The following is a 26,590-nucleotide window of genomic DNA, read 5'->3' as shown; positions in this document are numbered from 1 at the left end:
TGCGGGAAGAAGCTCCAGGGTTAATTCCCTCTAAAAAAAAAAAAAAAAAAAAACTAAAAAAAAAATCAAACTTGATAATACATGCATGTGTTCCGCGTCCTGTGCCACTTTAAATTAGTCAGTATTTCTGGCATGGATCGAGTCTTTAACTACTGTGGCCCAGGCTTTGGAGCAGTCTGCTTCAGGGTGTGAGCAACACCACCATTTTTTCCCTTACAGCAAAAAGTACTAAACTTATTTTCAGCTTGGCTTTATTTAGATTGTCCAATCATTTATTCATTTAATTTTAAACAACTCCCTTATTAAACAGGGATCACCTAACTGGTAGCTATGGATCTTGGGAGGAAATTTTGGGAAGCAAGGCTGAGATGTTTTGGACATGTGCAGAGAAGAGATCGTGGAAACACTTGACAAAGGATGGTGAATATGGGGCTTTCACCATTATTAAAGTTGTGCAAAGATTGTACTTATTGTACTCTGGAAAGAACTCTGGGTTTTAGAAAGATAGCTGAATTCAGTATGAACCTCATTAGAATGCTTCACTGTGCTGCTGGAGCTTGAATAGTGGACCATACGTGAAAGTAATGACAACTCATTAAAAAAAAGTCCCTTTTTAAATTGATTTGATCACAAACAGCAATTTGTTATCATTTTACTGGTAAAAAGAATCAATTAAAGGGGGACTGGAGAAGCTGGTTCAAAAAGCCTTAAAACAACTAAGATGTGTTGAATACTTGGAAACATGTAGCACAGTAACAGGAGCTGGAGACCAGTGAGAAACAAAACAATTACAGAGAAAATAATCTATAAAAATATATCTTATAATAAACAAACAACTATTATTTTATCCCTGCTGTTTTTTGAGGTCTACAGTAAAACAAGTTTTCCTGTTTGGCTCAAATATAGCAATAATAATTTATACAATGCCATTTATGGCCTGTATGTTGTGGTGCTTTAAATTCAGTTTTGTAAACAGTGTTGTATGTATGCTGTATGTCAATCACATGAGGAAGAGACTCACTTTTATTCTGAGTACACTGCAGGCCTGAGACAGTCAGGCTAGTAAAACACTGGGATTATTCCACCTGACATGCTCGTCTGAGCAGCCTACGGGAAACATGCAGCCTTGTGGGAGGCGGCAGCACTAACCACACTGCAACCATGCCACCCACATCACAAAGTCAAATGAAACTGCTACACTCAAACCATCCACTCACCAACTTCCAGAAGACCTTTGAAGGTTGTTACAGTGCCATCACAACATGTCTTTAAAAAAAAAAAAAAAAGTGTGTTTGTGTGTGGTGGGGGGGGGGGGGTATTTTATGCATTTCCATGCAATTTACTTGAAAATGCAATTATGCTTAACACTGGTGCAGTTGGCTTTGGCATGCTCTTGTAATTGTGCGTTTCTAATTGAAGGTCTACTTCCAAATATACATACAAACACAGGAGGAGCTCTTCCATCACTTCAGGGGCATTACAGTGACTTGCATTCATTTCCCACTTGACTCTTACCTTAAACCAAGTCTACTCATTAAAAACCTAATTAATGAGGGGAATTGCCGTTTGTCCCCAGAATCTGACTGGGTGCAACAATTTATGTCCCTACACAAGTACAGGCGCACGGTGTACTTGTGTGAAGTACAGGATGAAGTGAAGAATCTGGCATCATGGTGCCAGGACAACCACCTCCAGCTGAACGTCAGCAAGACCAAGGAGCTGGTGGTGGACTTCAGAAGGGGTCAGCACAGAGACTACAAGCCCATTATCATCAATGGAGCTCCAGTGGAGAGGGTGCAGTCCTTCAAGTATCTTGGTGTCCACATCTCCTCAGACCTGACATGGGCTGCCCACATTCAGGTCCAGACCAAAAAGGCTAGGCAGCGCCTGTATCACCTACGACAACTGAGGAAGCTCAGGGTCTCTCCAAAGATCCTCAGGATTTTCTATACAGGCGCTGTGGAGAGCATCCTCACACAGAACATGACATCGTGGTTTGGGAACAGCTGTGTGAAGGACCAAAAAGCTCTCCAGAGAGTGATCCGTACAGCAGAACGCTGCTGCAGGATTGCTCTCCCCCCGCTTCAGGACACCTACACCAGGAGATGCCGGACTAGAGCAGCGCAGCTACTGAAGGACCCGTCCCATCCTGGCAACAAACTGTTCCAACTTCTGCAATCTGGTAGAAGGTTCCGCATCTTCCGGGCAAGGACAGAAAGACTCAAGAGGAGCTTCTATCCCCAAGCCATCCGGGCCCTAAACACACACCCACCCTCTCACATCATCTATAATTGACTGAGTCAGGACTCTTCCAGACACTCTAAACCCAGGCACAATGTACATTCCAAATTCCTTTAATTTTAAATATGTTTATATTGTCTATCCTGTAAAATAGTCAGATGTCTATTAATATTAATGTACAGAATTCACCTGCTTGCTGCTACTACTGCACATTCACCCAGTGTGTGTGTCTATCTATCTATCTATCTTCCTCTACCCCCCCCATTTTTGCACATGTCGAGGAGCATGTCAGGCTACATTTCACTGTGTGTTATACTTGTATAACTATCCATGTGACAAATAAAGAACCTTGAACACACACACGCACACAGAAAGTCCCCAACAATACATGATGCATATTTTCTTAGCATGGGTGGCCTGTAATTAAACCAAGTCACACAAAGACAAACATGCAGAGACAGTGGTCATGAAAGAGACAGAAATATTGCAAGTAATGAAACAAATTTATTGACTCTTCCAGTAGAGACTTGATATTCATGGAATAAAACTGCTTTTCTGGGAGTTTTTACTGAGCAAACCAGACAGAGGAAGCGAAAACAAAATAAAACCAAAACAAAGAGGCAACATGTGAAAGTGCAAACAAAACTAAAAATGTTCAAAAAATACAAAAAGAATGTAAAGAGTACAATAGTTTTACAGCAAACAGGATTGCTCAAAGCATAAAAATAACTGAATGGCAAAAATCTGCATTTTATTAAAAGAAAATGATTTGGGGAAGTCAGTAGCTGACACCCTTTTTCTCAGTCATGATTAAAATCTGAATACTCAACTTTTTCCCATAACAGTCATTTAACACGTTTTGCTCAATGTAATAAGATGATGAGGCGCAGTCACTGAAATATTAATGTCCTCAATGCGACTCGACTCTGCATGACACATCAGATTCAGCTGCAGAGAATACAGCAGGGGACAAACTACACTGTACTTGTGTTTGCCTCCGCTTCATTTCATGTTCAGCTACCAGTCTTAAATGTGTAACACTACACTAACCAAACTAGGCTTTGAAAACCAGACTGCACAGCACATAATCTAATAGTGAATATATCTAAACACTATCCGTTTTTTCCTCTTAAAATTCATTTGAAACACAAGATGAGCAACACTTTAAACTGTTTATGTCTGAAATGCCCTTTGAGTGCCATGCACCACACTAAATCCTACACTAAATGCTCAAATGGCCCTAAATTTTGCCCTCATATTATTCTTCTACTTGTAATAGTGGATTTTATGTTGCTGTTATACAGATAACTTTAACTGCTCTCACTTATTATAATCTAAGAAACATTTTGACAACCCGGCACACTTCTTTACATATCGGGAGATGAAAATTTTCCTGCTAACAGTTTACATTTCAGAAGCACATTTCATGCCAACCTGACTGCAGTTGGACAGAAAACAGAAACCAACTGCATTTCGGTGACCTGGAATGTCCCATAATTATTGTGACTACATGTGTATATCAGGATTTCCGAGGGAAGAATTAGATGCAAACTAGTTATGAGTCAGAATAGTAGAAAGATGGAAAAAAAATGTTGCGGGAGCAAGATCAAAGAGGATACTTGCATCAATATGAGTATGATGGTCTAATTATTACAGTTGGTCACAGAGATCAAGTATCTTCCAGTTGCATCACGCTCACCTTGCTAACTCCTCTCCCAGTCTGTAAATGTGCCCAATTCAGACATCCTTCAAGTAGAGAACAAACCCATTTAACAACCCGCCTAACCTCAAAGTCCCGGATCAGTTTGTGTTTCAGTCAAAACTTCAGTCTGACAAAAACACAAACCAGTCTGGCACCAGCTAACCCCTGTTCCTGCTACTTAAATCAAAATGCTGGGATATGCACATCCACAGTGCCGAGCACAGTGAAGCCTAGGAGACGGAGGATATGGGGTTGTGAGGGGAGCCCATCTGAGTCAGCACCTTATCCAACCACTGCAGGGGGCCGTGCAGGTGAATCTCAATCCAGCAGGGTGTGCTGGTCACATCTTGGCGGTGGTACTCTGCACCCCAGCCCTGAAAAGCACAAAAACACGGGTTTTATTTTCTTACAATTTGGTGGTGATTTAAAAGAAAATGGAAAATGCTAATTATTTTTGGACTGTCTCATTCCAGATATTTTACCACTTTAAATTAATTTTCAGCTTAAAAAAGTGCCTTTAAAAAAAAAAAAAACCAAAAAAAAAAAACCCCTCCAATGCAGAGTTTTAAAAACAGGGCACAGTTTAAGTGTGGCTTGACTGAAATTTCATGGTATAATAAATCTCCTGTCAGCTGTGAAAGACCATCAGCTGACATTAAAATTACAGATTATCTGTAAACATTAATGTGCATTTATTGTAGTTTTATGAGAATTTAATTTATAACAATGTAAAATTATACAGCGTAACCACAAAATAGAGACAGGCACATAGTTACATGCTTAACTGTAATTATGTTACACAGCATCAAACAAATACTGTGTGTGTGGCTGCTCAGCTGTTTGTACAACTGCTGAGCCATATAAACCTTTTTTAAAAGGTAAAAACTGATTAAAAGCAGCTAAACATCTATCGTCCAAAAACGTTAATTTTTTAGAAGGAAAATTCAAACCAGACTACCTTAACAAAGCTCATGCGGATAGTGCACATCTTGGTGAGCTCATAAACGGCCTCAAAGCCGTGGTTGACAGACTGAGCCAGCAGCTCAGCGAACTCCTGGTTGTTGAAAATCTTTAGGCTGCAGCCGCTGGGAATCTTGCAAACAGTCGTGGGATGGAAGCCGTGATGATAATTGCAGTTACGACTCTGGACGAAGATACTGCTGTCACTCAGACATTCTGCATACACCTCCCCTCCAACGTAATACAGATGGACGCCTAATAGAGAGTAGTACAGTATTAACAGGGTGGATGAGTCTCTTTTATCAAAAGAAGACAAACATCCGTGTGGTCAACCTGAAATCAACAGACTGGAATGTTTAGTCAATCTGTCGTTGCGTTTTACGCCACATCTCAGTTCCTGCTGACAACATGAATTGATTTAGGCTAGTCTGGCGACAATTGCTTCATTTTGGTCACCGACAGGTTTTCCATGTTGTACCTTTGCCAATGTGCCTCCTGGTATTCTCAATAGTAGAGTTGCGGTTGACGTTTGAGAGCAGGCCGAGGCAGAATCGGTTGCGGTTGTTGGAGGGATCTGTGAAGCCATCGACGAGCACACTGGTGGAGGAAGCTTGGAAGGCCTCTCCAACACGATTATTGAGCTCGTAGTAAACAATAGAGCACCAGTGCTTGGGTTCTTCATAGGCCACAGGCTGCACATCTGCACAGGAAACACATTAACAAGTCACTAGAGTGAGTAGAGTACACGGTACATGCCTCACACCAGGCACAATTGTGAGGGGCATTTAAGAGTCGTGTGCAGAGAAGCTGATGACAGGAAACCAAATATTTAATCAAATTCTTTCAGACTCTTCTTTCATTCAAATTATTCCATGTTGCCTATAACCATAAATAAACAAGCACATTTCCATACATTTATTCTGACCCAAATCAGTGTATTCTAAAGTGTCAAGGCCAACTGTGGTCTGCATGCCAGGGTTTATTGAGCAGGCAAACAGTCAAAAGACGGGACGTGAGCATGCTCGCTGAGCCTGGTATCTCAGGGTAAGCTGGTGCCAGCTGGCCTCACCCTCTCTCTGTAAGGGGAATAAATCATGTTTATTTAAGCGCATACTTCTCCCAAACTTCCTCTGTAGCGTGGCACTGGCTAGCAGGTGTGTTTTGTCTGTCCTTTTCCCAGAACTGGCCTACAATAGAAACCTGCTCCCCTGTACAGGATGCAGCTTGTGGAAGAGAACTGGAAAAAAATCCCCAAACTCCAACTGCCAGGAATACTTTTAACAGCTCTGCTGTCAGCATGCATGGGCAGAATCTCTAAGCTTTAATGACACAAAAGTTCCGGCAGCAGTCAGAGCTTTATCAGCGTTTGCACCAGCAGATAACTGCAGAGTGCAGCCATTTACGAGTTTAACTCTAAACAGTAAATATTTTTTTAAAAAAAGGGTCAAAATCAAGTTCAGTCCCAGAGTATCACCTGATCACATCAGCTGATATCTTAGACCAGTGGTCTAGACCAGTGTGTTGCATTGTGCCGTGCATTATGAATGATGCACACTATTCGAAAATTCATGACAACCACATCATTAAAAGTTAAAATTTAAAATGAGAAAACACTAAATTATCCATTTTCTTCCACTTATCTTGAGTCGAGTCATAAGGACCAGGATTGGGTATCAATTAAAATGTAAAACAGATTAAACTAGTAGATTTGGTACAGACTAGTGACAATAGCAACAATTAGTTGACTAGTAGCGCATAATCCCTACAATTTACCTTTGTTCCCTCTATATTTGGGTAGTCTGAAGGTTTATTTAAAACCTCTCATCATCTACCATCAAACTTCTTTACAGCTGTAATCCAGGTCTTTGGATTACTGATTGAAATGATTACTGCTATAAGATATAAAATCTGAATCAAAGGGCTTTGGAGTCCAATACATGTCCACTGCTTAGTCTGTTACGCATTTATGAATGCAGTGCTCAGTTGCTGTCTGTCTAGCACAATAAAGTATACAACACAAAGTCAAGATAGCAGCAATTACTGCACCGCATTTTAGATTTAAAAGTAGGAGGCAATTAGTGAACCTTATCGTTAACAAGTTTTAAGTTATTACCCGCCGCAAAGATGACATAAGCCTAAGCTTTTATAGTCCCCATAAAACGGCTTTGAGGCCTGTCTTAATTTGCTGAGGCTTTGAGCTTCCCTTGAGCTTGCACCCACAGACAAAGCCTACTGTAAACTAGCATGCCCTGCCCACACGCCGTTTTATCTGACAGGATAAAGAACAGTGGCCTCACTGAAGTTTTCCTCTCACTTTGTGCATTTCCATGTGACCCCCCCCCCCAAAAAAAAGAGGTATAAAGAAAAAAGGTGAGCAGGTACAGACAGTGTTTTGCAGATATCACACAAAACGTGTGTGTGTGTGTGTGTGTGTGTGTGTGTGTGTGTGTGTGTGTGCGCGCGCCAGCAAGACAGTAACTACCATGGTTACCTGCCCGGTTGTTACTCTCCAGGGGCAATGGTGGAGCCATGAGGTTGGTGTCCATTGGCTGAGGGCAATCCTGGCTCATCTGCTCCTCTGGGGGCATGTAGGCAGGAGGGGGAGTCTCTGCATGAGGAAGGAGACAGAGCAAAGTCAAGTGAGCTTTAAAGTGGAGGAAAAGTGTAGGAGAAGAAAGAAAACAGAAGAATAATTACTACCTGGCATCTGGAATGGACTGCCGGGGTCAGAGCTAGATGGTGAATGAGGAAAGGTGACGCTGCTGCCACTTCCAGGTGAGTTTGGGTAACTGTTCCCAGGTGAATGTGGGAAAGGCAAGGTGTTTGCCTGACCAAAGGATTCTGGGAAGGTGGCATTTTGGGGCATGTGTGGCTCGTTCTGTTGTAAGGGGTTGCGAAAGCGAGGCAACATCGTATGCTTGGCATTAAACTCGCTGTTCCTTGGTACCAAGACAGGTGGCAGCACTGTAGAGGAAGAAACAAACAAATGGTGTTCAGAGAGAATATACCGAGTCGAGTTAAATTGGACTCCCTCCACCCGTTAGAAAGTCGTATTATGTGACACTAAAGCTCTTGCAAATTACAATCCCCCCCATAGTTAATCATCTATAAAGAAGGTAGGAGATTTTTTTTTCCCATGCTTCAGATCAGAGGTGGATGAAAATGACATATTGATATAAACTGGGAGATGTAAAATCTGCCAGCCAAAACAGCTGCGACAGCAGTCATTCAGCCTCATTTACTAACAGTATGTAAACACAAATGAGTACATAAATCGTACTTACAAACCTTTCATGCACAAATCAATTTACTCGTACAAACAAATTTAGAAGTGCCTTTGACTGCTTTTTCAATATCTACTCGACCAAGGTTCCAAGAGAGCCGAGTTGAGCAGAAAATGTGGCGTCAGGCTGCTTGCCAATGATTGGCTAGGGTAAAGTCATGGGATGAGCCCTGAGAGAGACTCCTTTACAAGAATCAAACCCACTATTTTTGAAACCCAGCAACAAACGGCTACAAATAATCCATCACCGTGATCCAAGAACAATGTACAAGGTAAAGCAATGGTAAATATTTTGTACAGCCTTCATTTTGGTGCAGAACTGCTCAAAGATCAATTGGCTAACATAACCGTAGCGTAAGAACATTCATAAGGTAACTTGTAGATGTAGCTTATGTCTAAAAAATGTTTTTATTTCTTACAAAATTCCTCATTGTGTAGGGCCCAAAGGAGGTCTGGGACAATTAAACAAGCATGTGGCAAATTATTTTAGTTTATTTTCTGATGTTCCAAAACATATTTATGTTGAAATGCACGTATGCTTTGTCTTTTTTTTTTGCTGATAATAATAATAATAATAATGATAATAAATTTTATTTATGAGCGCCTTTCAAGTCACCCAAGGACACTTTACAATAAGATAAAACACTTAGTAAAACAATGGCAAAATAAGAACAATAAAATAAAAGCACAAGATAAAATGAACAAACAGTGGATTCACAGTGAATATGCAGATTTGAACAGATGAGTTTTGAGTTGGGATTTAAACTGGGGGAGAGAACCAATATTTCTTATTTCTGGGGGCAGAGAGTTCCACAGCCTGGGAGCAGAGCAGCTGAAAGCTCTGCTTCCCATGGTGGTGAGGCGGAAGGAAGGTACAGTAAGCTGGATAAAAGAAGAAGAACGAAGTGAACGGGCAGAACAAGTGGTGGTTAACAGGTCAGAAAGGTAAGAAGGAGCGAGGTTATGATTTATCTAACACCACAATTACCCACTGAGGTAAATTCTTCATTAATCCCAATCTTAAAAAACAAAAAAACAAAAACAAAGAAAGATAATTACTTTAAGTGCTCATCATATCAAGCTCTACCCACGTAGAAAAAGATACATCTGAACTCAATAAGTTATTTGATGCCAGCACAACAAAGGAAATCTGTTTCTGGCACTTTCCATGACTCAACATTCTGCGCACAGATGTCGCTACGCATTTCAAATGTCAGCTTCCAGGCAGTAAGTCTTAGCCAGCAGTATTGGCCCAGACTCTCAGGTTTCTGCACTAAAAAGACATTTTGAAGCAAGCTGTTCTTGTGGAATTCATCACTTGGGGTAAATATCCTGGCTGAAGGCTGTTCAGGTGCAGTAGAAACCACAGATATACACTCCACTTGTGTCTATAAATACCTCTGCAGATAAATAAAGCTAGTGGTGAAACTTTAGATGAGACTCGGGTTGCTGTCTATATTCCTGCAGGTAGCCTGAATGTGCTGCAATAGGCCAATGGATCAATATATAAATAAATGTTTATTTTACAGGCTATTTGTGGAGCAGTCAGACAGCTGTGCTTTTATGTATAAGGTTGAAGGGAAATTGGCAGGATGTGTTTGAGTAGGTGGGCTGGGTTAATAGAGGAAAAATAGGGTGTGTTGTGGTGTTTGTTGTGGGGGGGAGTCGTGTGGCCAGACAGGTGCTGTGGGGTTAAATCACCTTAGCCCTTTCTTCCACCCGCTGTGAAAACAAAGTGTCTGTATGGCAGCCAATAACTCTTTCCTCCTATTGTGAGAGACTAAGTATCTTCCTGTTCCAGCCATCGTCGGAGAAACTGCCTGCAGTCATACGTGTGTGTGCGTGTGCGTTCTAATTTTTGTGACATGCGTCCAAGTTTGAGAGTGTGTCTGCCTGTATGTCTACATGTGTTCAAGGTAAAGGAGAAAAAAAAAAAAAAAGTAGAACCTGCAGTACTGAGCATGCCCAAAACAAAGCCCTCATTCTGCCCAGATGGAATTTTCTGCTACATACATACACACCCACACAGCACCATGCAGACAGCTGTTTTTATCTTGTCGGCTGACTTTCATTTTGTGTTTAGTAAAAGGCCAGTTTGTGTTTGATTTGTCTTATTTTTGCAGGTAGAACCCCAAAGCAGTGGACAAACCTAGGCAAGGAAATAACTCAAACTCGGGTAGTACAAAAAGACATTATCCTGAGTTTATTTTTTTTACCTGAGATCTTTATTTTTATTCTTTGTAAAGTCATTTTTATTGTTTTGGTTTTTTTTTTTTACTATATATATATATATATATATATATATAGTAAAAAAAAAAACCAAAACAATAAATATATATATATAGTAAAAAAAAAAAACCAAAACAATAAAAATGACTTTACAAAGAATAAAAATAAAGATCTCAGGTAAAAAAAATAAACTCAGGATAATGTCTTTTTGTACTACCCGAGTTTGAGTTATTTCCTTGCCTAGGTTTGTCCACTGCTTTGGGGTTCTACCTGCAAAAATAAGACAAATCAAACACAAACTGGCCTTTTACTAAACACAAAATGAAAGTCAGCCGACAAGATAAAAACAGCTGTCTGCATGGTGCTGTGTGGGTGTGTATGTATGTAGCAGAAAATTCCATCTGGGCAGAATGAGGGCTTTGTTTTGGGCATGCTCAGTACTGCAGGTTCTACTTGTTAAATCTAATTGTGTGTGCCCTGCCGCTTTCCATGTGGCCAGCCTCCTGAACTTCTCCTTAATAATAATAATAATAATAATAATAATAATTTAAAAAAATGTCATCTCTCTATGATCATCCATGTAAATAAAAAGTTGTGTGGATATTCTGGTTAGGGACAAAATCTGTCAGAAAACAGGAAGGTAACTAAAACAACATACAAAAAATATACAGAACTGATTAAAGGAACTGATGAAAGGAAAATATAGAAACTTGAGGATCCTAAAAGTTTTAAATAGTTATTTTGTCATGATAAATATGAGATGGCCAGGAAAACCAAACCAGGAAATCACCATTAATCCAAACCACTAGGCCCAAGTGTCCTTGAATTTAAAAATGTGTAGATTTTTTGTTCATTTTACAGTTAGAATACTTGTATTATACTTTCAATCTTTTCTCTCATGAAAGCAATTCCTCTACCTTGACTCATGCCGTCATCTATACTTAAATTGCAAAGTATCCGAGTTTTGAGTACCTTTAAGAGTGAAATGTAAAATTTATAACAACACTGTCAAAGAGTCTGCACATCTTAAACAGGTATTAAGGTCAGTGTAGAGGCATGCCGTTCAAGTTACCTCGGGATTTCACTCACCTGGACTGTCCACTCGTTTGTAGTGGTAGGGATTGATGCACACATCCTTCTGTTTGGAGCCAAAGGGGTACTCGCAGCATTCCAGCGCTTTCAGCTCATGGTGGGACTGCAAGTCAGGCCAGCGCCACACCCGACAATAGATGACGTGGGGCAGGCCTTTCCTGTGAGACACCTGCAGCCGTCCATCCAGTGAGCGGGGGATTGTCACACAGTTACTGGGCTGACCCGGGCAGCTGAGAGCCCGCTCCAGCTCCTCCATGGCTCCCTTTTTCTTTTTCAGTTTCTTAACCAGAGCATCCACTGCCTTTTCTGCCCATTTCTCTTCCTCATCTCCCTGCTTCCAACCCAGCAGCCGTTTCACGGCTGGGCTGGTGAAGGAGAAGAGCGAAGTGACATTCATGTTGGCCAAGCCGCCCTCCTCCCCACTCCTAAAGGAAGCGCAACCAGTCGTTGGACACTGTCCAGTCTCTGAACACAAAGATTTAAATATTATTTGTTTGTTTTCTTATGTTAAAATCCTTGGCTTCCAAGATGCAAGACAAGGTCCTCTTCAGAGTCACTAGAAAAAAATAAAAAGAAGTGTGAGTTAAGAAGTATAAGCATAACTTACATAAGTGTAAGTTAAAGTCCTTCACAAAAAGATGTACACGTCACTGCCTGCCCGTTTCACAAAGCTGCTGCAACTACAAAACATGAACATAAATCTCCTCCTCCTCTTTAACGGCACTAACAGACCTGCTCGTGTAAGCAATGAAGCAAGCAATGATTTCACCCATACAGCTGGTCTGGTCATATCAGTCATGGGTTCTGGGAAAAGAGCTGGAGAGTCACAAAGGACACCCTCCTCTGATCATCAGCCCTAACCAGACATTCTCCCAATAGCTTCCTGTCCTGTCTTGTCACATTACCACCAATTACTGATGTCATTTACAGGAGAACACTTCTTATATGTGCAAAGTTAGCACATCCCACAGAGAGAAGCAGCCGTGCAATATGGCAAAACACCTGGAGAAGGTATTTTATTACATTATAGTGCTGCCTAAATCTTTGTGGAACAAATGATTATATTCAGTCAATAATAGCAGAAATTAAAGAATATCCATATATCAGAGAGGTAAAAGCCAGCAAGTTCTGTCAATATTAAAATTATATTAAATATTTTCAAACAAAATCAGATTTTGAAATTAATGTCAATTACTTTCGTGATTAGACTCATCGACTACTAAATACACTTTTTCCCAAACAAACATGAAGGTCATATTTAGTCAAGAACTTTATTTAAAGTGTGCAACTTCAACAGAAACAGCTGCATCATGTAATGCAGTCAGGGGTAGGGATGGGTATCGTTTAGGTTTTATCCGATACCGGTGCCAAATCGGTACTTTTGAAACGGTGCCGGTGCTTAAACGGTGCTTAAAGAATGGAGAACACAAAATTGGTCCAAAAACCTCTCATGTTCAGCTGGTTTTTGTAAAAAGATAACAATGTTAGCCTTTTCTGCAGCTATGGGGCATATATGGTATCACTCTTGGCTGGAAGCAGTGCTTAAACAATGGAAAAAACACAAACTTTGTCCAAAACCTCTCATGTTTAACTGTTTTCCACTTTTTCTTTGGTCATTTTAGCCTTTTTGTCCAGGGTGAAGGGAGCATCTGCCATCAAACAAGAAGACAGCCGCATGTAGCTATGATGATGTTTGCTAGTTCACCTTACATGCATTAATGTAATAACGTGGTTAGTCTACTCAACGTAAATTACACACGAACAACATTAAGCTACTCACGCAGAGAAGAACGGCTGCCGCTGCCATCATCATCCGTCATCATTTCTGCTACACTGGCAGGGCTAGGGGCCAGGACTCTACTCTTCGGGTTTTTGGGGGATGCTGCATAACAGGCAACCCACCCGCAGTAGATCTGCACGGCGTGAGGTCTCGCAGCAAGCTATCAAATACGGCGCATTTCTGGGCTTTTAAAAAAAAACGCTATGCGTCGCCAGGTGTTTCATCGGATTTGAGGAGTTACCTCCTTTGACAGTATCACAGTATCAGCTTAAAGCACTTGTTGCAGGCTGCTGAGTTTGCATATTTTGCTGTGAAGTACAGCCAGACTTTTGACCGCTTCGCCTTGGACATTTTTAATCTGTAGCTCTGCTCTAACAGAACGTACGTACCTGGGCCCGCCTACTATCCTCGGAAACGTAAAATGATTGGCTAGAAGTGTATCACAGCTCAGGAAAAAAAAAGCACCGAAATAAAGCACCGAAATGTGCGCTGCTTTTCGGTCTGGTTACTACCGTTTATGTCAGAACGACACCGGTACCCATCCCTAGTCAGGGGTTGGCAAATCAAAGATTAAAAACTATTTAATTCCAGGTTTCCAGGTAAACTTATTATCATGCGTTTTTAGTGTATTATGTTGCTTTTCTGAAGGCCATTTGTATATTTTACTCTGACCTACCCAGAGACTATCGAGACTGTGCTTGTTAGATAACCAAACAAATAAATGTTTGTGTGTCTGTGGAAGTGCAATATGACAGCATATTGATTCACACCGATATGATCAAGGCTTTTAGAATTATTTTCTTTCTTATCTCTTATTCTCATCTTGTTTCTCAGCTTAATTTTCAGAGAAGATTAAACATATTGTGTACATACTATGAGATTTTATGATTCAACAGTGCAAAGACAACTTGCTAGGTAAAATAGTGTGTGCTTGATAAAATCCAACAGAGGTGTGGACTCGAGTCACATGACTTGGACTCGAGTCAGACTCGAGTCATTAATTTTATGACTTTAGACTTGACTTGAAAAAATGTTCTAAGACTTGTGACTTGACTTGGACTTTTACACCAATGACTTGGGACTTGAATTGGACTTGAACCGGTTTACTTGAAAAGACTTGATATTTTACCCCAAATATAAAATTTAACATGCATATTATATAGAGATTGAAAATGTGACGTCATTCACGGGTAGAACCGCAAAGGATTCTGGGAACTCGTGGCAAGAGGTACTAGCGCACACAGACTTTCAATTGAAATCAGTTATACAGCGATAAAAAGAAACACAAAAATGGCAAGAAGCTGTTGTATTATTAACTGCAATAGCCGGTCGCATGACAGCCACGGGAAGCCGACGGGTAAAGAGATCGGTTGTTATCGGATTACGACGTTTAAGAGAAATTGTTCGAGCCATGTTTCCGAAGTAACAAAGAGGCGACTGGATTGCAGCCATTCAAAGACCAAATATAACGTCCCAGAACACTCCAGCTCACAGGTTAGTCTGCTCCAAGCATTTACACGAAGGTCAGTGTTTTTTAGTAGTTAATACGTCATTTTTCTTAACATAATTAGTGATATAGGTTACAAGTAAGTCTGGCGCTGAACAGAAATTGTCGCGCTATGCTCCTTTATTTATTGTGCATAAATAGTGAATTGTCCTGACATGATATTGCGTTTTGCTTCTGTTATTATGGTACATTGACAAAAACATACTTTTATTCACAGGATAAAACAGGTTTTTTTGTATCACTAATTGTCCAGTACGATTACAGCATACAGTATTATTGTCACTGCTACATTTCTGTGATGCTACCAGAAATTATTTCCACTACTAATTAATTATCGTTGAGCTCAAAGGTCCTATTAATAAACGGTTAAGGAATGTGTATTTATGACGACAATTTGTGAGACTGGTAAACTTATGATACGTACGATGGTCTTTCGTTCTACACTGTGCGTTTCAAGGTCCTGCACCCATCCGTCGGTAAACTGTACCTGGGCTTGTTGCAGTGACCTGAAGTTACTAAACTTCATGAGTGTATGCACTCACTCCAAGAACCGTATGATTATAAATATGCATATAAATATGCTACGATGAGATAGCTGACTTCATCTAACTAGCAAATGTTGTCCAGGCTACGTTGGTGATGCAGTTTTTTTTTAATGTGTATATTTTTGTCATGCGATTTTAAAGCCAGTCCTACAAGCGCATCCAAGAATAACATGCAGCTTATCTCAGAACTGTCGGTGAAAATTATTCTTGGAGCTAGGTTTAATTGAGCTGCATTTTAAAGAGGTGCAATTTCACAATTTGTGTATATTTTCTAAGTTCACTATTTTGTCATGTGTTGAGAAAAACACAGATTTAAAAATTACATGGTCTAATATTTACATTTAGCATATAACTGCAACATGCTTTTTTTCGTTTTTTTGAATGACTCGAAAGGACTTGAAATTCAAAGTTTCAGACTTGTGACTTGACTCGGACTTTTACACCAGTGACTTGAGACTCGACTCTGACTTGCCTGACATTACTTGAGACTTGACTTGAGACTTGAGGATAAAGACTTGAGACTTACTTGAGACTTGCAAAACAATGACTTGGTCCCACCTCTGAAATCCAATATGAGTTTTAAAAGGCTGTCTTTCAGATTTCAGAGGAAGGAAACCTCTAATGAGTAACCTGCTGAGGCGAGCAATCAAAAAAAGCTTTAACACTGCACACCGGTTCTGGGCAGGAATCTGGCCATGCGTAGGACAATAAAAAGGAAGTGCATGTGAACCCCAGTATAAATGTGCCTATTCACTGGGGTCCCACGGGAGCAATTCAGTAGTCAGAAGGTACACACATTTTGGCTTTTGAAAGGGAAAACAAGAGCACATTCAGCACTCCTCGTTCCACCTTCTTTTCAAGTTATGCCTGAATGCAATTAGGCAGATAAAACAGAGTTATGGTTGAGGTTTGGCTGAGGATGAATGTTCAAATGTGATCCTTGAATCAAATAAACAGCGTGTCAGGAATCCACCAGCGTTTTATCTGTAACCGATCGTGGGCGAGTGTGCATCACTCTGACAGTAAAGCCTGCAGTATATTGGATTTCCTAAGAGCAGGAACAAATACATCATTAAGACTGCTCTGTAGTTATTCCTGGCCCTTCAGATTATGGGATGAATAGTGATTTCTATCTTTGACAACTACTGCCTATGTAAGCTACCTCATACTGGCATCTGGGCTGGGACGTTTGATACGAACAGGTGCTATTTACAAAGTGTGTGTGTTTGTGTGCATGTGTTGTGGAGGCCGTGGACACTTACTACTGCCAACCACACTGACTGGAAAGCTGCAAGTTACAACTAAAATTAACTTGAATATAATTGGCTCATCTAAAAAGTAATACAAAGCTACAATCATTGAAAGGACGGGGCATATGGTGGGAAAACTACACCTTTATATTGACAAAAGACTCGCCACCTTAACAGAAACAGGAAACAAGCTGTGGAGTTTTATCTTCTTATGTGTCATCGCCTGAACAACAGTGACATCACTTCCTTCTGCTGAGACTTGCAGGCTTTTCCACAGGTGCAGGATGGAAAACAAAAAATGTTTCCTGAATTGACCATCCCTGACTCGTTTTTTCCCCTCAGGCTCTTTCACAATGAACATCTTTTCATTGTAGTGAAACAGTTAAGGAGGGGTAAAAGAAAATCCTTGGGTGTGGCCTCTCTTCTCACTGAAGTCAAATTAGATTTCTGTCATGTTACCCCTAATTTCATTTGCAAACTAACTCTTCTATTTATGAGGAACACGTTTTAATACCAAGACTGTTATAGTTACATAAAAGCAAAAACTAGGTGTGAATTTTTTTTAGGTAATTAAAATTAACATTTGAATAAAGTGGATGGCATTGTGTACTCACAATATCTTAGTTTTGTCAAGGGGGTCAACTTTATTAACACAACAAGCATCAGGAGGCTTTGGCATTTAAGGTTTTAGTAAATTCTACGGATACCTGTATTTTCATAACTATTCTGAACTTCTGCCCCTGAAAAATACCACCAAATTATAACTAGTAATAATCCTAGTTACTATTTTACTTGTTTTTTTAAACAAGGAAAAACAAACAAATAACTGACTATAATTTAATGTACACTGGTAGCTAGGGGTGGGCAATATATTGAATATACTCATCTATCGAAAGTTTTTCTGCGGGTCTTGTGCCTTTGCTAATGTTGCCTTGATAATAATTACACACAGAATAAAACTACCACCTTTAAAAAAAATCCCAAAACAAATTATACTACTAAAATTAGGTTAAATGTCACTGAAATGAGGACCACTGCATTTTTAAACACACACACAATGTCAGACTAGTTTTCTGTGTGGCTAACATTGGCAGGACTAGCCCCAGTAGCCCTCCCTCCTTGCATGCAAACATGAAAATGAAAAAATTATTTTAAAAAGAAATTAAAATGACAATAAAAAAAATATATACAATGACAAGTAGGGCTGCACGATTAATCGTTAGAAAATCGCGATCTCGATTCATACTTATGTGCGATCTCATTTCCAAATGACAACGATTTAAAAAAAAAAAAAAAAAAAGACGACGACGATTGTACCGCATTTTGATCCGGGACATAATCTGCATAAAAACAAGCGCTCACTCTTCCTACTCAACAAATGACAAGGGCGGAGCCTTATACCATGTGATACAGAAGCTGTGCCGTGTGATGCTAAAATTAGCAGGGAAAAAACAACGGAGAGCACGTCAGGGATGACGAGAAAGTGACAGGAGAAAATCCGTCCCGGTCAACCACCCAAACATCAATAACGGGAACCTTATACAGCGCTTCCCCATACCCGTCGATCTCCCGCAGGCACAAAGAAATTACGGAGGCTATTACTTATCACCTGACCAAAGATATGGCTCTCATCAACACTGTGCAAAACGAGGGATTTAGGAAAATGATCAACACCCCTAGACAAACGCTACACAGTGCCGTCCCGCAACTATTTTTCTATTGCTGCACTACCTGCTCTATACACGCAGTGTCGAGCAACGGTGGACACGGAATTTCAAGCAGTACAACATTTTGCGGCAACAACAAAACGTGAGACATTTGTTGTTTTTATGTTTATTTATTGTTTTTATGTTCAGTCTCAGCTGTTACGAAGTTGATGTGCAGTTAATAAGTGCAATAAATATTTATACTGGAAAAGAAAATCGTGAGAGAATCGTGATCTCAATTCTAAGCCAAAAAATCGTGATTCTCATTTTATGCAAAATCGTGTAGCCCTAATGACAAGTACAATTCTTACCAAAACTTGGGAATTCAGCTAAAATTCTTACTACTACTAATAACAGTATTTTTAAAAAAAAAACAAAAAAAACTGACTTATTCAAATAATTGTTTTGCTTACAAAATGAGATTAAGGTGACATCATCAACTGTCCTGGGGGTCTTTTAAGTAATCCACACCGACTGCACCCTACATTAACTAGTGGCTTGCTTAAGGTAAATATAATAAATGATATAATAAATAAAATAAATCAGAGAAAAAGGAAAAGGAAGAAAAAAAGGTTTCTATAAATAGTTTATATTTGAATATACCGTATTTTCACGACCATAAGGCGCACTTAAAAGTCTTAGATTTTCTTCAAAAAGTACGGCGCACCCTGTAGCGCAGTGCGCCCTGTGTGTTGTAAGGAGGACGTAGTAGAGAACACCATGAGAACGCTAAAGGGTGAAGTGTGGGCGTTGATCGTATATACCGGACAATCGCACATATGTGCATTATGTGGAACATCGTTGTTTTAACAACCCTGAAAATGGCAAAGAGACACGCTTATGAAGCACAGTTTAAACTGAAGGCCATCAGCTATGCGGAGGAACATGGAAATCGAGCAGCCGTGAGAGAATTTAAGATTAACGAATCGATGGTTCGCAAATGGAGGAAGCTAGAAAACAAGCTCCGGCAGGTCAAGAAAACGCAGCTGAGTTTCCGCGGACATAAGGCGAGGTGGCCCAAGTTGGAGGAAAGACTTGAGCGGTGGATCATCGAGCAAAGAACGAGTGGGAGAAGCGTTTCGACGGTCACCATTCGGCTAAAAGCAGTTTCACTAGCTGAAGAGATGAACATTGAACATTTCCAAGGAGGTCCGTCTTGGTGCTTTCGTTTTATGAAACGGTGCCATTTTTCCATCCGGACCAGGACTACGGTAGCGCAGCAACTTCCAGCGGATTATAAGGAAAAGCTGGCCATCTTCCGCTCCTACTGCAGCAAACACATCGGCGACAAAAACATCCAGCCCAGCCACATCACAAACATGGACGAGGTCCCGCTCACTTTTGACATCCCGGTGAGTCACACTGTGGAGAAGAAGGGGACCAGCACGGTAGCGATACGCACAACGGGGTATGAAAAGTCTTCTTTTACTGTTGTGCTTGGCTGCCATGCTAATGGACAGAAACTTCAGCCTATGGTGATTTTAAAGCGAAAGACTTTGCCTAAAGAGAAGTTTCCAGCAGGAATCATCATTAAGGCAAATGAAAAGGGCTGGATGGATGAGGAAATGATGAAAGAGTGGCTGAGGGAGGTGTATGAGACCAGGTGGTTTTTTCCACGCATCACCATCGCTCTTAATCTGTGACTCTATGCGTGCCCATCTCACAGCCGATGTGAAAAAACTAGTGAAACAAATGAACTGTGAGCTTGCTGTCATTCCGGGAGGCCTGACAAAGGAACTCCAACCGCTGGGCAAAAGCCGGCATCATTTCCGAGGAGCCGCACGGCACGGAAAGTGACTCTGACAGTGAAGAAAGTGAACTTGGCATGTTTGATGGAGATTTAGCACAGCTGTTCAATTCAGACACAGAGGATGAGGACTTCGATGGGTTTGATTGATGATAAAAATGTGAGTACCAAACTTTGTTTTGCTCCTGCTTTATTTTTAAATACGCACACTTGTATGCTTGTGTGTTGTTGATGATGACGATTACCGGTAATAGAAATGTGAGTAAGGTACCGAACTCAGGTTTGCTCCCGCTTTATTTTTAAATACGCATACGGTACTTGTATGCGCCCTATAATCCAGTGCGCCTTATGTGTGTGTTAAATACAGTAATGGCACACATAACTGAGACTGCGTCTTTTAGTACAGTGCGTCTTATGGTCGTGAAAATACGGTAATCAAAACCAACTCTTAATTTACACCCCCCCACCCCCCACCCCCACCCCTACACGTTTTGTTAATCAAACACCAAGTAAAAAGAACATACATATGACCAAACTTCTGACACTTGTCTTGCTTGTTTTAAACCTAAAATGTATGACGCATTTCTCTTGGTCTAAAAAAACTGAAATAAAAAAAAAATGGGGAAAAAAACCTTTGCTGTTACTGGCTGCCTGCTGCTGTTGTAGCATAACCTCATCCGTTCACATAACTATCAATACAAATTAAAAATCTCTAAAAGCTGACATACACTATATCTCTATGCTGGCCTTGTCTAAAGCAAATCTGACTGAGCACATTTTCAAAAAAATTAAAACATTTACGCGAGAGCTGAGGATGCTGTGTCAAAAACAAAAAACAAAACCCCACACTGTTCAAAAGGTAAACATCAGCATCATCTTATTTCTGTCAGGGTCACCACCCAGACATATAAGAAGTTATTCTGATTCATATCCAGCCACAGAGCGTCTTTGATGGTCTCTCAGTAACAACCAGTGCTATTAGTACAAGCTCAGGACTAACTGCACAAAGACTAACTTTAATGCATTTCAGATGGAGGATTCCACAAAGCTTTGTACAGTAACATCTGGAGCAAACCTAACAATCCTGTACTGTCATTCAGCTGCAGATGGAGGCTATGTCTCTGAGATATTTCCAGCCCTGGCAGTCAATAACATCCGACTGCTAGCCTGACCACATGCTTATTTAAAGGCCCTGATATGGCACTGTGTTTCTTCTTTGGACAATGCTAGTTTGGAGTTTTCTGTGAGGCAGTCAAAACAAAAAGGCGCCAATGCACCCCTCCTCCTATATCTATGTATGGACTAGGATGCCTGTATGACATAACGGCCTTTCTGTGAACCAACTTTCCAAATAAGTGTCTGAAAAGTATTTATGACCTGCAGCAACAGTATATCTGGTATTGTTTTTGTCATGTATGTGTGGTTTTATGTGGTCCTGGAAAACTCTACTGTACCAGGAACTATAACATAGGTGATGTTGAGTAATTTGGTGAGTATACATGTGCCTATCTACGTGCAAATAAAACTTTACAGGTGTGTCACTGATATTATAATAAAGATCTCATCCAAAAACTCTGGCATTTTGCTGATAGAATGAACATCTCCAGATTCTTCTTCATCTCATTATTATTATTATTATTATTAAATGAATTTTTAGCTGAAGTGCCTCCTGAAGTTTGACTTCAGTTGGAGAAGTCACACCAAACCTGACTTTGCAATTCAAAATTGCAGTGGTGAGTGTAAACAGTAGTAGAACATACAGTATAATCTGTACTACAACTATTGTGTAAATAAGCCATACATGGAGAACCCACCAGGCTTTATTTGGGAACATGCTGCAGGAATGTTTTTAAGCGCAAATTAATGCAATGCAGGAAAAAAAAATTAAATTAAATAGGATTGTTACATCATCACTTAGCAAGCAGATGGGGAGAATGTCATAGGATTTCACATTCAGGTTAATATTTCAAACACATTTTAACCAAATAAATTATTAAATGAACTCAATCCACACATGATCCATACTTCAAATTTCTATGTAACCATCAAACTTTGAGCATCATCTCTAATCTGTGACACAGGCATTAAAGAAAGATGCCTGCAGTGGCCTTGGCCGTTGCTCTCTCCTCTATGAAAATGGAAACGGATACTATCATTTAAACAGCTCCATAAAAACATTACCTATAGCCAAGTCTGAGCAATGCTCTCTCACTATTGTGTTAGCGGTAGCTTGTTATGGCCATCAGTTAGCCCACTGGACAGAAACTGAGGCTAATGGGAGCACAGAGTGGGATGATGCGACACTGACAGGGGAAGGCTTTAACCCACCTGGTGCGAGCTGTTCGCCACTACACTAGCCCCATGGATCATTTTGCACTGCTCCAGTGTCTGTTAATCAATTTAGGCCTGGGCTGTGTAGGATGAGCAGGCAGTAATGATGCTCTCTGGACCCTCCCTGGGGATGGAGCATTATAAAGAAGCTACATTATTTATCAGCAGGGTCCTGGATAGGGCCTCCATTAACCCCCGCTCAATGGAGTCACTGGCTATAAACCGTGGAGTGCAGGAAAGAAGAGAGTGATAGATAAAGCGAGAGGAAGAAAGGAGGAATGATGCAGAGACAGAAGGAAAAAAGTGAGAGTGATGGTGAAGCCTGAGATCTAAGACAGGCTGAGTGTTTGGGGAGGAAGAGATATGAAGAACACTCACATATCTGGTCTCTTCAGCTAGTACTTCAACATCAAGAGCCTTCAAGGGGCATTACTATGTGAATCGTGACACTACAAGGATACACTACAGGCTACTTTACGAATACCATTTCTAACAACGAGGCTAGGATTTTTTTTTTTTTTAATGAGCCAACAAATCGCTTTTAAAACAGGAGACCAGCTGTCATTTTTAACATCCTTTTGAGAAATCAACATTAGTACTAAGAAAAATACTTAAAGTACTTGTCATTTAAATCATGTCGTTAAAAAAAAAAGAAAAAGAAAAGAAAGAGCTAAAATATCTCTGGTTCCAGTTTCTTAGTCAGATGTCCTACAATTATCAGTTTCATATTATTGCAAGCTAAATATCTTTGGACTCTCGGCCAAACAAAAAAAGCTGCCCAGTTTAGCAATTTTATGCAATAAATAAATAAATAAATATAGAACAGGACATTTTACATGAAAAATATATATAATTAACCTGTCAAACTTTCCTTGTTGTACAGTCTTGCAAAAGCAGCATATCTTTGCATAACTGCATTGTGCACCTTGTGGCTAACATAAAGTAACATATCTGCTGTAAAATATGATGAGTTCGTTTTTCCAGGCTCCCTAATAACTACTTCAGTTGGTTGCAAACAACATTAGGTGGACATGTACAATTAATCAAATTTTAATTACAATTTTGGCTTCAAACTATATTTAAAACAAGAGTTATTGTGCTGCACTAACAATTTGGCTTTCAGTCCCACTTACAATACTTTTGTCATTCTCTAAAAATAATTTTAAGTTCAATGAAGCCACTATGGCAATCGTGAGAAATGACTTTATAAATGAGCAGCCCTAGAATTAACGCCGAACAGCTAGACCTAGAACCAATCAACACAACAGTCTAAGAGCAAACCCTGAAGTAATCACAGTCATGGCATTGACCTGAGGGGCTCCTAAAAGTCACCAACACATCCACTGCTCAGCATCCTTCCAATGCTGATACAGAAAACTCTAGAAACCTGCACCAAAAGTGTCAGGATGGTTCAGACTCTGACGAGACTGAACTGGGATCAGATTCTTTGCATCCCAGACATGTCAGTCTACCACAGCAGACATAACTATCAAACACATGGGTTTTCATGGTGCTATTTCAAACATGTTCGGAACTCAGCGTTGGGTTTGTGTTGTGTTAGGGTGGACACTTCGCTCCAACACATAGCAGACATGTTATCCCAACCATACAGTGACACAGGGACACAAGACTTAAGGTTTAAATCTGTCATGTTTCTTCTTCTATTTATCCAAGAAGAACAGTGCTTATCTAAAACTGTCAACTAAAGAGTTTATATTGGTTTAAGTCTCTCATAAAGGAAAACCTGCAACGTATGGAGACCTTGCAGTTTACTAGTTACCAGCAGCTGTTATAGTGAATGGATGATAGAAAATATCATGCTTTGCGTTCACTGATGCAGATATCAAGCTCATAAAAGCCTCTGATAATGACAGTCACATTCAAGAGGCTTCATGCTTATTTTTAAGCTGGAAAAAAAGCGTAAATACAAGTTAAAGCACAACATACTGAGAATGCGATCACAGACAAGGACAAATTCCTGTCCTTTGAGTAATCTGATATGTCATCTTCAATAATGTCAAGAGAGCTAGCTCTAGTTGTTGTAGGTCTCTGCCTCCCTCTGCAATCTTCCCTCACATGCACACTCACACAGGCAGAAATTCGTAAACACATGGGGACACTGTCCTCTGAAGTGCACCAGCTGAACAGCCACGTTAAGTCTGCATACATTAACACTACAACAATATACTTTTTTTAAAGCCTCAAATGGCAAGGTGTAATACGTGTTTACTGATTATAGAGTGATATATCGTTTAGTGGCATCCAAATATGATACATTTCAAGTGTGTAACGTTTTAAATCAAGAGATTTAGCTAATTAATTAGGTGATCATCAGAAACTTAAAGAGTAGTCTTGATAAGTTTATCAAGCATTTTCAGTCGTTTATCACGGGGAAAAGAACACTTGCTAAACCCCCAATTTCTTGCTTCTCAAGAGGAGAAGCTTGGCTCCTTTTCTGTTCAATGTCACCGTAAACTAATTTCTACACAGAACAAGATGAAGCCCTCGGGCGACTGGTGGCCATTTCTTCCATTTGTTTTTTATGTTACAGACTAAACAGCTAATTGATGAAGAAAAATAACAACATATGACACAGAAAGACCACCCGTTTATCCGCATAATGCATGCCCCCCCACCCAAAAAAAGCAAAGCAAAAAAAAAGAAAAAGAAGAAAAAGCGGTAGTTTAAAAATAGCACAATAATCATCATTCCCAGCTGCAAATGGATTACATAGTTAAATACGGAAGACCTCGTCCCGGTGAACTCTTTATGGTGATTTAAGGGGAATTAAAGGGAGTTTAGCTTTTAGACGAAAAGCTTCGCTTCTACAACATTTCTGCGAAACCTTTGCTGCTAAATTCCTTAAGTTACCCACTTTCCCCCCCTTTTGTAAAAGATGTGTACAAGACATTTACAACTTTGAGGCTAAATTTCCACTGCTGTCTGATAAAGTGTGCGCAAAAAGAGGGGAAAAAAGTTTGAAGCTGCCAACTGACAGTGATGAGCGGATAACCGCTGGGATCTACTTCCTTTAAAAAAAAAAAAAAAGAGTCGAGCACACTATGGTTACCGAAATAAAACAGTTAAAGGCAGCTTTCATTTACAAATCTGTGAAGAAAGAAAAACTTTACCGCACCTTTTCTTCCTCTGTAGCTTTCTGTTTCTGTGTCGCTGGCTCCTCCTGTGTGCTCTCGCCGCCTGACTGTGGGTCTGCTTGGCCTGGCGTCAGTGAGTCGCGGAGCCGTCTCACACTCTCCCGAGCGCCAGTATCACACCGCCGCGAGATGCGGCCCCACCGGCAAGAGGCAGACCTACTTTTTGCACATCTAACATCTTCATCGAGAGCGTGGAAGTGGATTATGTAATAGCGAAACGGTGCGGTTTTAGTGCAAAGGTGTGAGGTTTCTTTAGTGCAAAACGTGTCTGTTAAGATAGGTGAAATGTCGGGGTTTTTGGGAGACGGGAAGAGAGTCTCTAAGTAATACGTCTAAGTAATAAGTCTTTAATCTTTACCACTCTGTTGGCTCCCCCAATACAACAGACATCAATCGGGACTAAATGGGGAAGTATTTTGAAAAAGCTCGCTTTTATCTATAGCAGTAATATTTCCGAGAGGCTGTTTTTAAGTGACACATCTCTGTGGTTTCTCTGTGAACTCCTGAACTTCAAGCCTACCTCTCGGTTTCCCCTCTCGCTTTGACTGTGACATGATAAGCACAGTTCAGCCAGGAGAACAAACGTGTCCCAAGAGCACAGTAAGCACAGGAACATGCTCATACACGCCACCATCTCCACCTCCTCAGACACTGATGCACGCTTTTTAGGGTCCCACTGAGTACTGCACGATGACACATGAAAACACAGCCTTCCTGCAGGACAGCAGCTGCAGAGGACATGAAAGTTTCTTGCACACGAATGAGCCCAATCTGTGCATACTTGTGCCGCAGACTCTGAATTGACCATGAGGGCCAAGGGGAAGTAACCCATTATCTGATCAGATCTGAATAAGTCACAAAAGCGACAAAAGCGCGATATCTTATCTGAATGATAAGTAAACTTTAAACAGTCTTTTTTTAAACAGTCAGAGCTCGTAGATGTTATTAGAGATCCTCGAAAATATGAAATATAAGTTGAAAAACGCCACAAAGTGTCCAAAGGGTGACCACAGGCTTATTAGTGTAATAATTTGCTCAAACATACAATGACGGCTTAAATAT

The 26,590-nt window shown here is 40.3% G+C and overlaps 1 protein-coding gene across 1 annotated transcript; it reads right to left on the bottom strand.

Moving 5' to 3' along the window:
• Positions 1-2,725: 2,725 nt before the first annotated feature.
• smad1 (SMAD family member 1) lies at positions 2,726-25,649 on the bottom strand. Its single transcript, XM_082536204.1, has 7 exons — positions 25,510-25,649; positions 11,505-12,063; positions 7,604-7,867; positions 7,395-7,511; positions 5,382-5,603; positions 4,902-5,158; positions 2,726-4,317 (listed from the first exon to the last, which is right to left on the bottom strand). Exons 2-7 carry the CDS (start codon positions 11,902-11,904, stop codon positions 4,174-4,176), a joined length of 1,404 nt encoding a protein of 467 aa, XP_082392330.1. The 5' UTR covers positions 11,905-12,063; positions 25,510-25,649; the 3' UTR covers positions 2,726-4,173.
• Between the last annotated feature and the right edge of the window lie 941 nt (positions 25,650-26,590).

Source organism: Aulonocara stuartgranti (assembly GCF_965226115.1).
Source record: "Aulonocara stuartgranti genome assembly, chromosome: 6".
NCBI classification, from domain to species: Eukaryota; Metazoa; Chordata; class Actinopteri; order Cichliformes; family Cichlidae; genus Aulonocara; species Aulonocara stuartgranti.
Note: the sequence above shows the minus strand (reverse complement) of the source record. Positions and strands in the feature narration are given on the sequence as shown.

Coding starts and splice junctions, on each gene's coding strand:
- smad1 (XM_082536204.1), bottom strand. CDS start 11,904: ATGAATGTCACTTCGCTCTTCTCCTTCACCAGCCCAGCCGTGAAACGG. Junction 7,868..11,504: donor CAAACGAGTGGACAGTCCAG/GTGAGTGAAATC, acceptor CTTCCTCTACAG/TGCTGCCACCTGTCTTGGTA. Junction 5,604..7,394: donor GGAGAGTAACAACCGGGCAG/GTAACCATGGTA, acceptor TTTCCTGTGCAG/ATGTGCAGCCTGTGGCCTAT.